This window comes from Vanellus vanellus (genome assembly GCF_965231255.1).
Source record: "Vanellus vanellus genome assembly, chromosome: 1".
In the NCBI taxonomy this organism is placed as follows: Eukaryota; Metazoa; Chordata; class Aves; order Charadriiformes; family Charadriidae; genus Vanellus; species Vanellus vanellus.
In genome coordinates, this window is record NC_138905.1 from 193,070,437 (window position 1) to 193,086,252 (window position 15,816).

The 15,816-nt window shown below is 45.9% G+C and overlaps 1 protein-coding gene across 1 annotated transcript; it reads right to left on the reverse strand.

Moving 5' to 3' along the window:
* Positions 1-2,843: 2,843 nt before the first annotated feature.
* LOC309686012 (fibrinogen-like protein 1) lies at positions 2,844-13,010 on the reverse strand (the record flags this gene model as incomplete). The annotated part of the gene is made up of 8 exons (XM_082498527.1): positions 12,842-13,010; positions 11,456-11,540; positions 8,725-8,935; positions 7,458-7,617; positions 5,815-5,912; positions 5,621-5,709; positions 4,034-4,224; positions 2,844-3,033 (listed from the first exon to the last, which is right to left on the reverse strand). The coding sequence occupies exons 2-8, from the start codon at positions 11,528-11,530 to the stop codon at positions 2,844-2,846; spliced, it is 1,014 nt and encodes a 337-aa protein (XP_082354653.1). The 5' UTR covers positions 11,531-11,540; positions 12,842-13,010.
* Between the last annotated feature and the right edge of the window lie 2,806 nt (positions 13,011-15,816).

The window sequence follows — 15,816 nt, forward strand, 5'->3', positions numbered from 1 at the left end:
GACTTAAATGAGCTGGAAATCAGACCTCCGAAGCAGTTGCTGCTCAGGTTACTTACCAGCCCTGTGCTAGGGTAAACTCCGCTGCGTGAAGCGCATTCACCCTGAAGCAGTGATATGTCAGCTTTAGACCTACAGTGCTACAATATCAACTGCCAGCTTTGGTGAGCCTCTCAGTGCGGGAGACCCTGGAGAAAAGGGAGATCAAATGTGCAGCACAGCAACATTCAGCAAGCATTTCCCTAACCTTCAGTGGGAGTGATTTGAGCTTGGCGGTAGCCCCTCAGGTCAAATAAGTACTCTGCTAGTGGGATTTTACCATGTTTATTAAGATAAAGAGGGTTCTGAAACACTTCCCGGGGTTTGGGGTTGGGGGTTGCACAAAGCTCTGTGACCCCCGTGGCTCCAAGGGGGTTCCCTGTGTCACAGCAGGGCAGAGGAGGGGGACCCTCGCTCTAAGCCAGATGCTGCTTCCTGCGACCTCATGTCTGTTGGGCTACATTCACAATGGCTACTGTAATGCGTTAGACTTACTTAAGTACATCCTACTTCTAAGACAGCAAGTCAGACCCCTTCCCTCCCGGCTTGATGGGTCTTGCCCCCTTTTTCTTTCTCAGAGAGAGAAAAAAACCCTGTTAACTTACGGATGCTGGCTGAAGGCAGTCCAGCTATAATACCTGCCTCTCCATGTTGTCACAGGGCGAAACAGGCTCCATACTCTGCACTTTACATCACTCACTGCTCACTGGGGAACTGGACTGGGTAGGAGTTGTCTGACTAAGCCCTGTTGACTTCATCTTCTGCTTGATACTCCATTATCAGGTGGGTTATCGGCTGCTCAATGAACCGTCAAACCAATACCGCTGGCCCCTTGGTGCTGTAGTTGATTTCCAGCACGCAGAGTTGAGCATCACCAGTCTGTAATCTTTACCCTGCTTCCCTCACCCTCTGCTGAAGAGTGGGATTGAGCATCATCTACCAGAAGGCATGAACTTACTTCACTTACATTTCTCTGGGTCTTCTGCCTAGACAAAAATTGTCCTTACTGCCCTCAGCACTGCATCAGTGGCCACATGGTTATAATGTGTGCAGTGATTCCTTATGTTCACAGCGTGCAGTTACAACCTTGCACTGAGATTTACCGTAGTGAAGTACAGAAACAGCAACCAGAAAGGAAATAGTAAGTGCTGTCTGTTTGCAGCCCTTTCTTCACAAGGGCAGCCTCATTTCAGAGATGTAGGTGCAAGTTTTGTTCCATGTGGGTACATGCCAGCACTTGGGAAGAGGGCAGCGGTGCGGTCTTGCCGGGGCATAGGCTCCAGGAGCACAGCTCGCGGGGGTGGTGCTGGCCCATTGCGCTCTGGTGTTCGCATCTGCAGTCACTGGGCTGTCTAGGAAGAAGTGATAACAGGGTTCACTGGGATGTCTAGGAAGAAGTGAGAACAAGGTTCACCTGTCAGCAAAGCAGAGAACCAGACCAGTTTTACACTGAGTGTTCCCATGTCTCTGCATTGTCTCCTGGACAACTTGAGCCATGGAAATTAAACATACCTTGCAGACCTTCTGAACTACCCAGGACACCAGAGTTGACACCAGAAGAATGAAATTCTTGTACTATGAGCTTTCTCAAGATTTTCTTCCATATTTCTGTTCAAGTTCTTAGTGTTGAAAAACAGATACAAAATGTTAAGTCCTACTCAGATGGTTTTATTTCACACTTTATGGATATATAATACAAACTACAGTATGTATGGATCTAAAAGCAAATAAATGGAAAAGAACTACTAGTTTAAAAGAATGATTGTAATTCAGAAAATGCTCAGTCTACAGCATGGTAGTTAAATGATTTGCATCAAGCTGATATTGCTCTTCGTTTTTAACTGTTGTTATTAACAATTTGTGGAAAATAAATTTTCAGTATTCCATTTCTTTCAGTCTTTTGTGTTGCTCTTTTGTTTCAGTCTGATGAGACAATGAAAGGAGTGTGCCTTATGGTTCGGTCACTTTCCACTTTCTCATTCCCCTTCACTAACTCAAAGTCATCTGGTAAATTATACGAGAACATACAAATGAATCACGATTGCATTTTATGAACTCCTAAGAATATCTGTGCTCATCTTAAATGTAGTAAAATCTGCCTAATTTTAATCTGGGGCTGAAGTCTGGTCAGCAGCATTGTCTTTGTCTGCATTAATGTGTCACAGTGTGCTATAGAATTGGATCTGCGATGGGAAGCTGTTGGCAATGAAGCCCAGTGTCCACACTGTCCATGTTGTGGGGATTTATTTCAACGTAGCCTTAGTCTGGATGCATATTATCAGTTGGAGCACGTCTGCCCATTGGTTTGGTTTCACACGCTCCAGGAGCGTTCTGCAACTGAAGTGTGGCAATTGGGGACCACAGGGAGAGTTGCTTAAAAACATTCTCCTGATCTAGAACAAAGCAGTAATGACAACCAGATGAAGTCCAATTCCCCATCACCTTGTTGTTTCTATTCTTATATTCTCAAAACTGAAGCACTGACAGTTAAAATCAAGATGAGAAGGATTTAGCCCTTGAAGAATACAGATAGCTAAAACAACATGCTTGATCATTCAAGGTCCAGAGAGCTGAAAATTGCTGAAAAAGAAAACTAGTTACTCCATGACTGAGATCCATATGTTTTCCATTAAATTGTTGGCTGGCTGTGCCCAAACAACTTGCGACATTAGCTTCAGCTAGTAGAAACAGGTGCAACTCCGGTTATCGCACTGCAGGTTTGGCGACTGGCAGCAGCAGAGGGCTGGCTATTAACTTACACAATTCTTTTCAGCCTGTACTTTTTTTTCTTTCCAAAGCAGCAGGTTTCAGCTGCCCTGACTGTTCTCGCCGTCTCCACTCTCGCTGTCAACAAAGAACGGAGCCCTGATTTTCATGGCCGAGTATTTTAGTGAGTACCACGTCCCATGCCATGTAGACCAAACTATGCCATTGTCATGGGATCCATTGTACTTTCCTGTTCTGTAGTATCGTCCATTGAGGTTTACAGCATGGCACCTTGTAACGAGAGATGAGGTTTAGTGTGGGAAGACATTGCATCATTACAGTGAATTACAATTTTCACACAACATAGATTTAGAAATACCAGGGCGGGATTCACTGACAGGTCCAGACACCTAGACAGATCTGCCTGTACTGAACTGGTTATCTAAAGTCCTACTATAGCCTATGGAGATCTGGTTAATGCATTTAGTGGAACCCAGACAAGTATGTGGGTCATCCTAAAGTAGACGCCTACACTGGTCAGATAATTCAACCTTTTGCCTACTTCAAGTGTATTAACTAGGGATATGATTCACTTGCCTAAACGGAGGGGTGTAGTGCCATTTGGTAGGCTATAGCTCAAGTGTAGGCAGCTACATATTGATACCTAAAATGCAGATGTCTTTTCATCAAGGTGAATCCCACTATTGATGTACATTTTGGTAGCTCCACTGATTTCCATTTGTATGTGATGAGGGACTGGTCAAAGAAGAGGCTCATCTTGCACTAAAGCAGAGAAAAACTGAGCGGTGAGTCCATGCTCCCAGGGCTGGTTAACCCTAAATCTGTTGATGCGTGGGGATATGCCCAAGTAGCAAACATACCATCAGGTCTATTAAGGGGCAGCTCACCCCCTAGACATGCTCCATGGTAGAGAAATGTCCTTTGTACACACTTCACCTTGCAGTGGCTACAACTGTTTTTCTTCCTGGGATATAACCCGAAACACTTTAAGGAATTTTAATTGGACTCTCTTCCTTCCAGGTCATTTCCCCCCTATGCATTTATTCTGACCCATTTTCTTAAAACTAATGCAATTTACCTGCTTTGCTTCATATTGAAAGAAGCAGATTGCTTTCCTTTGAGGGTCTGTAAGTGTGAACATCTTAGATTTGGCTGTGCGAGGTGGCATGCACACACAGCAATCTCCAGCTGTTGTATGGCAGGCAAGTCCTCTTGGCGGTACAGCCACCCACACCCTATGCATCTGAGGGGAATCAACTGTTTTCCATACCTGTTAAACCACCAGCCGCCCTTGTTCTCTAATGCACAGTTGCCTGCCAGGAATCGATCGTGATCCTTGTCAGATGTGCTGAACTGCATCCCTCTGTGAGAGGCTGACCACTGATTTTCAAAATTGCTCCCACCAGACAGCGCATCACCAGCGTTACCAGAATAGGTGCCAAACCATAACCTGTAATTGTCCTGCAAGAATATGTGAAACATGGCTTTGATAACAGCTCTTTCTTCCCTTCCTCCCATTTTTGAGATCAAATTTGCTCTGGCCATTGTATCCACTGTCAAAGGCATGACTGTTGAAGTCAAGGGTGACTTTTTGCCCCATGCTTTAATGATCCTAGTGTAGAACACAGCAGGATTTAAACTTCCAGAAGGGATTGCTAATTGTTGCTGCTGCTACAAAGGGCTTCAGGTTTTATTGTCTTTCAACAACCATTTGATAAACTATACAAGACCCTGGAAGGCTCTTCCTAGCTTATCAGGAACAACTTGGCAGGAAACTGTGCCAAGTAGTTGCCTTCATAAACTTATCAGTTCTTCAGCTAGAACAACTCCTGCAGGAATTTTGCTCCTGCAAGAGCTAAAAGCCATTTCATTTCTAGCTAAAATGTCCTGTCCTGGCAGGAATACTTAGAAGAATAATTCCATTGTGCACAGCTAACAGAACTAAGAGACATTTGATATGAGATGTATGTTACTTTTGTTGGTGTGGGCTTTTTTCTGTCATCAAATTCCACTTTTATTTATGAAAAATAGAAGACATTAAATCAAGCTGTTCAAACTTTTAATAAGAAGGCTCTGATTGCAAACTGAACATAATGCATACATTTCTGGAGCAGTGATGGAGTTGGGACTAGGACTGGTCTGTGCAATGGGACTCAGGTCCTTGGGTATTCGGGCTACTTACAGGTGTTGTTCAGAGAGGGAAGCCTGCAGAGAACAGGACCTGCATTGAGCAGGACTCTGTCTAAAGCTAGAATGCAAACACAAAAATACAGGGAGTCTGTGTCCTCGGGCTTTTACTACTAAGCGTAGTGCTACAGTTACCTCTTTTCAAGACAGCAACTTACAGCTGCTCTTTCAAAACTTTGATTAGAGTTCACTGCTTAAAACTGTAGAGGGGGTTTGTTCTGGTAATTGTGTTTTATGTGACAGCCTGAAACAGCCTCCTAGGAAGTAGGAGAACAGGGTTCAGTTTCATTGCAGAGGTTCAAACCCTTATCTCATTCCTCATGGAAGACTCTTTTAACCATGAGACTGGAGGCAAATGCACATGGGAACCCCTGTGCCCTTGCAGCAGATAGCTGCCCTCTGTGCAGCAGCAGAGTTAGCAAGAGAGCACATGTGATCCTGTCACCTAGTGGCTTGGGCGCTCAGCGATTGTGAGGAAGAAGTCGCAGGCTTACGTCCCTCCTCCCAGGGCTGTTTGTCAGTCAGCCAAACCAGGAATCCCAGGGAACCAGAGCAGATGAGTTTTGCAGAGCTGTAATCACAACCCTGATACTGAAGTCTGAGGCTGCACATGCAGATGCTCCAGCCTCACAGACAAAACAAGCAAATCGCCACTCTTTCCATTTCTTACCTGCTCATTTGCAAGCTGGAAATTTTCATAGACTGCGTAACGTCTTTCCCCATCCCAGTCCATCAAGTCAATCTTTAATGAACTCTCTCCTAAACAAAAAGTGGTGTCCCGTTAAATGAACTATCTCATGCAAAGAGATAGAAAGAAAATTTCTTTCTCTTGGAAAGAAATCTGTGGAGGGAAAATATTTGCACCTCTAGCGAGCAGGTCATAGATGTGGTCATTGCCCAGCCAGTATTCATCACTCTTGCCCTGGAATTTCCCAAATCCCAGTTTGTAATCATCCCATTTCCTGCAGTGAGATACAAATATCAGTTTCAGCATGTGAGCGAATTAGACAGTTTGTGGCACTTAGCTATGGTAACAAGTAAAACTTCAGCTGTGTCTCTAGACATTGTTTTCTAAAAGTATCTGATTCATTGCAAGCTGAGCTGACATTTGTCACTCTGCCTTACACTCTCAGCTTACTCTTTGCCTGCTAAACATGTGCACACACATGTATTGGGACCAAACCTTCAACCTGCCAGATGCAGTGCTCGCAGAGTGAGGTTGTCAGTAAGATGGAAAGGGAAAGGAGCAGCCGTCATATTGGTCTTCAGCAAAGCGTCTGATATTCTTCTTCAGCAAGTCATAATTCAAATGCACTCCTGGCTGGAAATTAATGTTGCAGTTTAAAACATGCTACAATCTTGGATGCATGATGTGGTATGGTGAAGAATCAGACACTGAATAGAAGCTGCAAACGAACAAGTCCAGATGAAGTTAAAAGGAAAATATCCGTGTCTGCTTTGTCCTCCTGTTCCATTTAAATCTATTTTTGATTCATTGACCAGTCTCACCTCTATTTTTGCAGGATCACTGTTTGGATGTGGCAACTTGTCCTTCAAAGACATGTACTCACTTTTCATCAGCATTCTCTGGCTTCATCTTTCTCAGAGAAATCTCCTCCTGTTACTTTCTTCTCATCATTTCATTCTCTTAAAATCTCCTCTGTTATTTATGTATTATCTTTGATATTCACCTATACTTCCTGTGCATCATCACTTCCAGTTTTACTAACCCCGTGTTTATTCTCTCTCTCATGTTATTAGGGATATGAATTCTGCCTGACCTACATACTAGTCAATGCTCCTCTTCAGCATGTTTTTCACTCACCTGTGCTGAGAGCTGAACTACCATGGCTACGTAGCTACCACTCGCTGGGCAAGACAGCTTAGACCCACTTCAGGTAGCTTTGCAGTGGACTGCACTCATTGTAAGAGACACTAGACATGCCCAAAGTGTGTGTGCTGTGAGAGTGAATCAATCTGTATAGGATCATTTCTTCATTACTGTGCTACCAGAGCATGTCTCCTCCTGGAGATTTCCAGGTGAAAGTCACCTGTCTGGGATTTTGCATAGAGAAAGGACAATCTGGACCAGTGGTTTGGCATCTTTTTGAATGATCTGAATAAGGAAATAAATGTTACACCATGCTGAACATAATTCTTCATATGAGAACAGAAAATATGTTCAACATGTCTCAGTTTGTGTGCTGGCAGCAAATACTTGCCAATTTCGACTCTTCGACAGTCTCAAATAATGATAAAACAAATACCCACACACTTACTGAAATGCAGAGAAGCCATGGAAAAGGTGTTACAGGTCCATTTTGAAAATGGCCTCCTGCTACCAATATGCACCACCAGATTGCCCTGATGCAAAAAATTATCGTCACTAAAATATAGTCTTGCATATCCTGCTTCTCATGTTCTGGGTCTTGCCGTGCAGCAGGATGGGGGGGTGGGAGCTGGAGGCCTGACTTAAAGCCCTGTTAATGCAACCATGATGTACCCACCTGTTGAAATTCTCCTTGCCATTACTCCGCCGCTGAATGATGGTCCACCCTCCGCCATCAGACATGTCACAGTATGCCAGGAAAGGCTCTCGGTCTGCTCTGGGCCTGATCCGGTAGTAGCCACTTTTGGTCTTCTTCCGATTGTACACCGCAGAGCAATCTAGGCAGAATGGTATTGGTTTGTTAAATGGGAGGGAAAGCACAGGGATACGTGCAGCCAAGAGAAGACATCACTGAGAGGCTGTATGGGACAAGGACACTTGGCCAGCCTGTATATAGCTCTGCAAGCCCTGCAAAGCCAAAGCAAACAGTTCAGTAAGGTAGCAGCAATGATGGTTTGCAAACTTCTGGGCCTGATGAGGAGCAGCAAGGCTTGAGAGCCTTTACAGCCATGCCCTCTGAGGGACCCACTGCCAAATCTTTGGTGGATACAGGACGGCTGCAGCTGAGAATGGGGCTATAGCACAGGAGCGACACAGAACCAGGACTGGTTCTGTCAGCAAGATCATTTGCAGAGAAATTAATTTCCTTGTGGAAGGTAACCTCAGCTGTACTTCAGACTGGATTGAGGCCCAAAATATCTAAAATAAAAGGCTAAGCTCCTGTGACCAGCTCTACCAGGGCTGTGTCAGGAGAGTGCCTTTTAGGACATCAGTGTTTCACACTTTCAATACAATGCCCACAAAGGATAAAATCTTGTCCATAGGCCACAATTTCAGTTATGACTATTCTCAAAGTTACACCAAGGAACACAGCACACATGCCTGCTACTGCACGACAGAAATGATGGAGGAGCCGAGGAACAGGGAGGCTGAGCTCCCCCATACAGGTTTCAGTGCCTGCAGCTGAGCCAGGCACTCTGGGCTCCCCTAAGCCACTCAGGGGAAAAGGGCTCTTCAAGAGCAAGACCCATCTCTTCCTAAAGCAGATGTCTAAAACAGGTCTGATGGAAACCAGCTGAGAGGTGCCTGTTCTCTGGGACAGAGAGAAGCTAGGTGAGAAGCCCAGATGCAGATGTCTGCATTCTACCTGGGTGGTAGCCGCCTAAAGCTGGCCAGCTGACTCCAGCCCCAGGGAATGTCTGCTGGTACCAGGGCCACCAGTCTGCCATTCTCCTTCCCATGTATCTGACAGCATTTTAAAACACAATCCACTTTAAAAATTCTAAAACTTTTAGCAGAAGTAAAGTACATCACATGGGACACTGAAGGGAGGAATAAACATTTTGGCAAGCTGAAATTTCTACATACGCTACTGCAAACTGTACCTTGATCATAGACTATCAAATTTCCACTGGTTGTGGGTAAAAGCATCTCATGCTGCATGCTCCTGTTGCCTGAGAACAGCCCACTTTTTGTTCTATGGTAAGTGTTCTCCAGGATGTCCTTCAGTTGCAGTTCATATAAGTAAAGCAAGTCTTGAAGCTGTTTTAATCTTTGTCTTAATTTATTGTTGTCTAGGAGGCAGATGTCATTTTCCTATGGAGAAAATAAAACAAAAAAACCACAACCCATGCTTCAGTCAGTGATAAGAACAGAGAGGCAGAGAGAGAAGGAGTATCTGCTGCCTCTTGATCCTAACATATCACACTGCCTCTGCGGATCAAGACGATTTGATGGTTGTCTCTTCCTAAGATACATGAATCTTGCACAGCATGGGTTGTTGAGTTGAACCCAGTGGAAAAGGGTTTTCTACAATGACCTTGCCACTGCTCAGAGCATCCCAGAATATGGTCAGATATGCAGAACATGACTTTGGACAAAAATCATTCATCTCGACTCCCATTTAATGAACTCAAAGGGAGTGCATGCAGGCTATGAAACTGCCAGCGTAGTAAGAGCGGGGAAAACCAGCTCTTGCAGTGCAGCCAGGCCAAAACAGCAAGGTTCCATAAACATCTTGTAAAACTGGATGATAAAAGAGCTGATATTTGGTGCAAATCAGCAGAAAGATGAGCCTACTAAGGCTACAAAGATGATTAGGGGATTGGAGCATCTTTCTCGTGAGGAAAGGCTGAGGGACTTGGGTCCTTTTAGTCTGGAGAAAAGAAAACTGAGGGGGGAATCTGGGTCAGGGCAATCCCAAGCACAAACACAGGCTCAGCGAGGAATGGCTGGAGATCAGCCCTGAGGAGAAGGGCCTGGGTGTACTGATTGATGAGAAGCTCAACATGAGCCAGCAGTGTGCGATCGCAGCCCAGAAGGCCAACCATATTCTGGGCTGTATCAGAAGTGTGGCCAGCAGGTCAAGGGAGGTGATTCTGCCCCTCTACTCCACTCTCGTGAGACCCCACCTGGAGTACTGCATCCAACTCTGGAGTCCTCAACATAAGAAGGACATGGACTTGCTGGAGCGGGTCCAGAGGAGGGCCATGAGGATGATCAGAGGGCTGGAGCATCTCTCCTATGAGGAAAGGCCAAGAGAGTTGGGGCTGTTCAGGCTGTAGAAGAGAAGGCTCCAGGGAGATCTTATTGCGGCCTTCCAGTACCTAAAGGGGGCCTACAGGAGAGCTGGGGAAGGACTTTTTACAAGTGCATGTAGTGATAGGAGAAGGGGGAATGGCTTCAAACTGGAAGAGGGTAGATTTAGATTAAATGTTGGGAAGAAATTTTTCACTTTGACGGTGGTAAGGCACTGGAACAGGTTGCCCAGAGAGGTTGTTGAGGCCCCATCCCTGGATGTGTTCAAGGACTTGGCCTTGGGCAACCTGGTCTAGTGGGAGGTGCCCCTGCCTATGGCAGTGGGGTTGGAACTTGATGCTCTTCAAGGTCCCTTCCAACTTAAACCATTCTATGATTATATGATCTTATCAATGCTTATAAATACTTAAAGGAAGGGTGCCAGAGGGATGGGAACAGTCTTTTTTCAGTGGTGCTCAGTGATAGAACAAGAGGTAACAGGCACAAACTTGAACATAGGAAGTTCCATCTTAACATGAGGAGGAACATCTTTGCTTTGAGGGTGGCAGAGCACTGGAACAGGCTGCCCAGAGAGGTTGTGGAGTCTCCCACTCCGGTGACATTCAAAACCCTCCTGGACACCGTCCTGTGCAACCTGCTGCAGGTGACCCTGCTTTGGCAGGGGGATTGGACTTGATGATCTCCAGAGGTCCCTTCCAACCCTGACCATTCTGTGATTCTGTGATTCTACTGGGATCAGTGGAGTAACTTCGGAGCTGCATTACTGTAACTAAGACCAGAATGTTGCCCAAATTGGCTGGGATAAACACTTTCAGCAACAATTTTGTCTGTAGCCAGTGTTACTCCATTAAAAATGTAACAAAACAGAGGAAAATGTCTTCCAAGACAACCAAGCAAACCCATGCAATAAGAATCACTGGCTATGTTCACTCTGAGCAAGCTGGCTTGAGCGATACCAGGTCAGGATCAGTTCTAGGGATAAGCAAAATTCACAGTTGCCCAGGACAGCAGACTGCTTTGGCCTGTTGGTTTTCCTCCACCGAGAAGGATTTCCAGGCTGGAGGCACACAGGAACCTGCTGCAGACAGCCCCGAGCTCACCAAACTCTTATTGCCAAGCTCTGTACCTCCTTCGTATAGCCCAAGAGTAATGTTCTCATCAGCTGAGTACAGATTGACTCAGACTAAGCTTACCTCCTCTTCCCTTTCCCGTTCTTCAAATTGCAATGAATAAAAAGAAGGCAGTTTTCCCTGAGGGAATGAAGCTGAGTATTTCTTCACTGGCCATAAAATCACCTTTTTTTTTTTCTTTAAAGGCCTTTTTGTTGTTGTTTTTAGTTCTTGCCAATGTCAGTCCAGGCACCCAGAGAGCTGTGCAACCCTTAATGTTGTGAAAACCCTATGTTATGAGGACAACAAGAATGACCTTCCTTTAGCTGCAGGCAGACACCTTTTTGCTCTGCTCTCGCAGGCCCACGTCTTTTTTTGTGGGGGAGCACCTATCTCTACACCACAGGGAATTATAAACCATTGGCACACCACAGAGAGCTTGTACAGCCACCACCTAAAAGATACGCACCGAAAACCTGGGTGCAGTTGAGCCGAAGCTGACCAGGAGAAGGAGCAGCAGCAAGCAGGGCATCATCGTGCTCATTTCTTATCACCTGAAAAGAAGCATTGACAAGTTGCACTGGAGGCTTCTTTAGTCCCTCTCACAACTTAATCCCACCTCACAATCATATTTAATTCCCCAGAAAATGCTTCAGAATTTGCTAAGTAGGTTGCTTGAGACTACAGACAGGACAAAATCAGGGGAAAGACGCATGTTAGGGAGAAGCTGAAGCACGGGTGCAGTGTGCTGACAGGGGGACCGCGGTTTGGGTCCAAGCTCCTGCATCCCTGAGGAAATAAATACCTGGCATGACTCTCCAGCAGCCTCTGCCCCTTCTCCCGAATGCCCACGCAGATGGGAAGTTACTCAGCAATAATGCCTTCTTGGAGGACTCCTTGCCAAACTGGTTGGCCAAAACCACACAGTCCTTATTCTGTCCAAAACCCCCAAAGTTAAGAGGAATTTTGCCTCCTGGTTGAGTGAGTGTAGGCATTGCCCCTCCTCGGTCCATGGAGTGGTCTGTCAGAATGGGATTACCTTGGAGCCCACAGGCAGAAGTCACATATGGGACAGAGTGAGCATGGCAGCATTTTTGCTTGGATTTCAGTGGAAGAGCTCTCTGCTGCCAACCTACCCCAGAACACAGACGGGGCTTCAGTCGGAGAGTCTCAGCTTGAAAAAACACTACGCGACTGCCACTGAGAACAGGCAGTTGAACGCACGCGAACAGTACAAATTGTTCCCAGTGTGCTTGCATGGTGCTTTAAAAAAAAAATCAGAAAGAATTAAAAAAATCTGAAAAATAGGCTAAAACCAACTCCCCCGCTTCACATCTGGAAGTGCTGCAGAAACTTGGCTACCCAGCTCTACACTCTGAGCTACGTGCTTTGTTTCAGCTATGGCTCTATTAGCATCCCCGCAGCGGCTGCTTCCAGAGCTGGCAAAGCCGCTGCACAGGGGAACCGTCTTCCAAACTTGGGCAGGCAGGGCCCAAAGCAAGCCGAGAGAAGCAGCGCCCTGTGGAAGTCACCCATAAAAGATGTCGTGCAGGCAGGTGCCCCAGCATGTGGTATTTTTTCAGCTCAAAGAGAGAAGGGTTCAGTATTACGGCAGGGGACCCCCCAGGCTGTGACCACTGGTGCTGTTCATTCACACTGCTCTGCAGCAGCTGTGCCAGTGGCTGCAGCACCGGCGCTGAGGTCAGAATCAGGCCCCACAACATGTGGGTGGAGGCAAAAAGCTAACAGGAAGGATGGGTTTGAGCGATGGCTCCTGAGAACCAGACAGTGCAGACCGGAGGGAAAGAAAGCAACTTCATCTACGCCTTTATCAACATGTATTAAATGCACATACCTGTAACTCGCCTTTCCTTCAGACCTCCTCCTGATAAGATTATCTCCCTTAAAAGTCAACTGCAAAAGAAAGTGATCATAAACCTAGGCTGCGTTTCTAGAGGTTGATGAGATTTTCCTCTCCAGATGGCCCACATCAAGGGCGCAGACAAAGAACGTTTCACAGCACTAGGCAGTTCCACAGAAAAGACACTTGCAATTCCTCGCCTGGAAGAGTTACCCAAACCCCGGGTTATCTGTTGTTACCCAATACTCATCCTGCTGCCTCCCAGTCAGGATAAATGACAGGTTTCTATCAGCTGTGCTCTTCCAAGGAGAGGGGCTCTGCTGGTTGTGCACCACTACCCACCTTATTTGACTAGGGACCAAGATTGAGTTCTTTAAGTGTTTATATGAATCACTCAGACTAATGCTCCCTGTGGGAGTTTTATCTCACGTTTAATACAGCCAGGCTCATTTCAGTAAGTCCTGCAAGGTGGAAATAACACAGCTTTTCGGTTCAGCATTCCTTTTGCTGTTTAATCTGGTTTATATGTAAAAGCACAGCACAGCTGTAATGCCAAAGGAGCTGCAAATCTGAAGCAAGAAGCAAACATGGGGGGATTAAGCAAGATTTGCTATTAAGCAGAAATCTCAGGAGGTTTGCAGTTGTGTAACTCTCCTTTGAGCTGGATGATTAGATTTGCTAGTTAACACAAACAAGGACATTTGTGGAAGCGAGAAAAAAAACACCCAAACAAACAGATGGGTGCCTCCCTTTGCATTATGGCCAAGGAATTACAGATTATTTTAAAGAAAACAGCAGGAATGTTCCATTTTACAGAGCTGTGTTCAGAGGAGAGACCAGGGGCAAAAAGACAAGGCATATAAGCCCATCATAAACTTCTGCATTACTCTCCAGGAAAGCAGGTCTGTCCAGCTAGTACCAAGTACAGCGATGCTGTTTATTTCTTAAAACCTGCACTCCTCCTGCAAGAACCACTGACCCATTTCACTGCCAAAGGATTATGTAAACAGTGCTTTTCTTCTCACTTGTTCTCTACCCCCGGTTTTAGGCTGGTTTTGGAAACTGTGAAATTAAATTAGTGAAATGTCTCCTCTCCTCCTTAGTGGGTTCTTGGTCCTTTCTTCCGCCCCTTCGGCTAGTGGCTGCAGTTGACAGCAGGGTGCTCGGGTACCGCACCCCCGAGCACAGGGGGCTGCACACCATCCCCTGGGGCTTTCATCCGCAGCAGCCTCTTCCTTAAGTGGAGCCAGCCAGCTAGTGCTTCAGACTCTGTGCATCAATTTACGCTCTTGCCTTAATGGGCAACAACCTCCTCGACACGCAAGCACCTCCTGATCCTGGGTGGGTTCAGTGATGGGCCTGGGTCTGCAGTGGCAGTGTTGGAGTCACGGTGTGGGCAGCATGGTCAGCCCCCGGGGCTGTCTGCAGGGCCGTATGGCCAGGAAGCATTGGGCTGCACGTTTCTAATTCCTGCAGTCCCTGGGTAGGAGGGGGCGGTGGAGCTGTAGTCCCGGTGGGACTCATGCATGTATGTTATGTGAGTGCAAATTTGCAGGAGCAGGGTTCAAAGTCCAACTCTCCTTCAGGGACCCCCCAAACACCTCTCAGAGCCAAGACACCTGGAGCACTCTCATGCTCTCTTGAGGACTCCACCAGTGTTAGCCTCACCAATGTCTGCACCATGTGAAAAACCCAGTCGGCTGGAACATGTTTCTTGCATACCTGCTTCACAATAAGCTTGTTTTCCCAGGCTAGATGAAGCTTTAGGAATATCTGAAGCACAAGAAAGTGACTGCCGATGAGGTTGAGTTCACGTGAGGTGGGTCTAGCAGGAGGGTGTGTTCACGTAATGCTCCACTGGCCTGGAGCTAAAATAATCAAGTCATCGTAAAGAACGTGGACACTAATGTTGTTTCCTCACAGATGTTGAAGTCCCTAGGCAATGGGACTATAAATGCTCTTTTTTTTTTTTTCCTGGAATACACATGCTTCACACATATTCTGCAGTGCAAATTCCTGTTTAGTTACTTGGAAGGAGATCAAATTCCCTCTTAAGATACTCAGTGATCTTGTCAGCAAATAATAACAGTTTCATTAACTAAAAACCTCCCCACCCTGCTCTCCTCCACTTTCCTTCCAGCAAAAGTACGTAGGTGCTGAATAACAGTCATAAAAAACTATTATTCACACATTAAATGCACAGCCAGCACAGCAAGAATGCAAACTGGTGTATAAACATGAACAAAGAGAGTGGCTCTGAAGCAGCTCGTGACATTCCTGTAGTCATGGAGCACTAGGCTCCCCCAGAAATAATGGCTTGGGATGAAGACATGAAGGTGACACCCAATGGACCTTTGCTCCCCCAGAGCCCAATGGAACAACACCACAGCTGGAAGACAGTGGTGGCCTCTCAAAACTCTCCCAAGACCAGTTCCTCGTTGTTTGTTTGTTCTTAAAAGGGGAAGGGAAGAAATGAGGCTCTAAAGGCTTCTGAGGCTTCAGACTCCAAAAGGAGGTACAGAGACCTGAGGTTTTCACAGTAAGAGTCTGACTGCCTAGCTGTGCCCTAGAAAAATTCGTAGTCTAGAGCCAGCTCAAAGCAAAACAGCTCATTTGCACTGAATCCAGGTGCTTTATGCATTTGCCATTAAATTGATGCTCCTCTATCATGTCCCACCTCCCTTGAATATCCTGCTCACTGGGAGAGACCATGGACCAGGCTCCTTTGCAGGCATTGCAGGTGTGGAGGTACCAGGGGCCTGCAGCCCCTCGATGTGTGAGCTACTACACATCTTCTGTAAGAATCTGGGCTGCTAGTTTTTTTAAAACAAAGTTAATGTATGAGATCAGAAACAAATATTTATTTAAAAAAATAAATCTAACAATAAAGGGTTTCATCAAAAGTAAGATAAATTTAAAAGATCAGGATGACATCAACCACCATAGTTTCAATCTACGAAATAACCGAA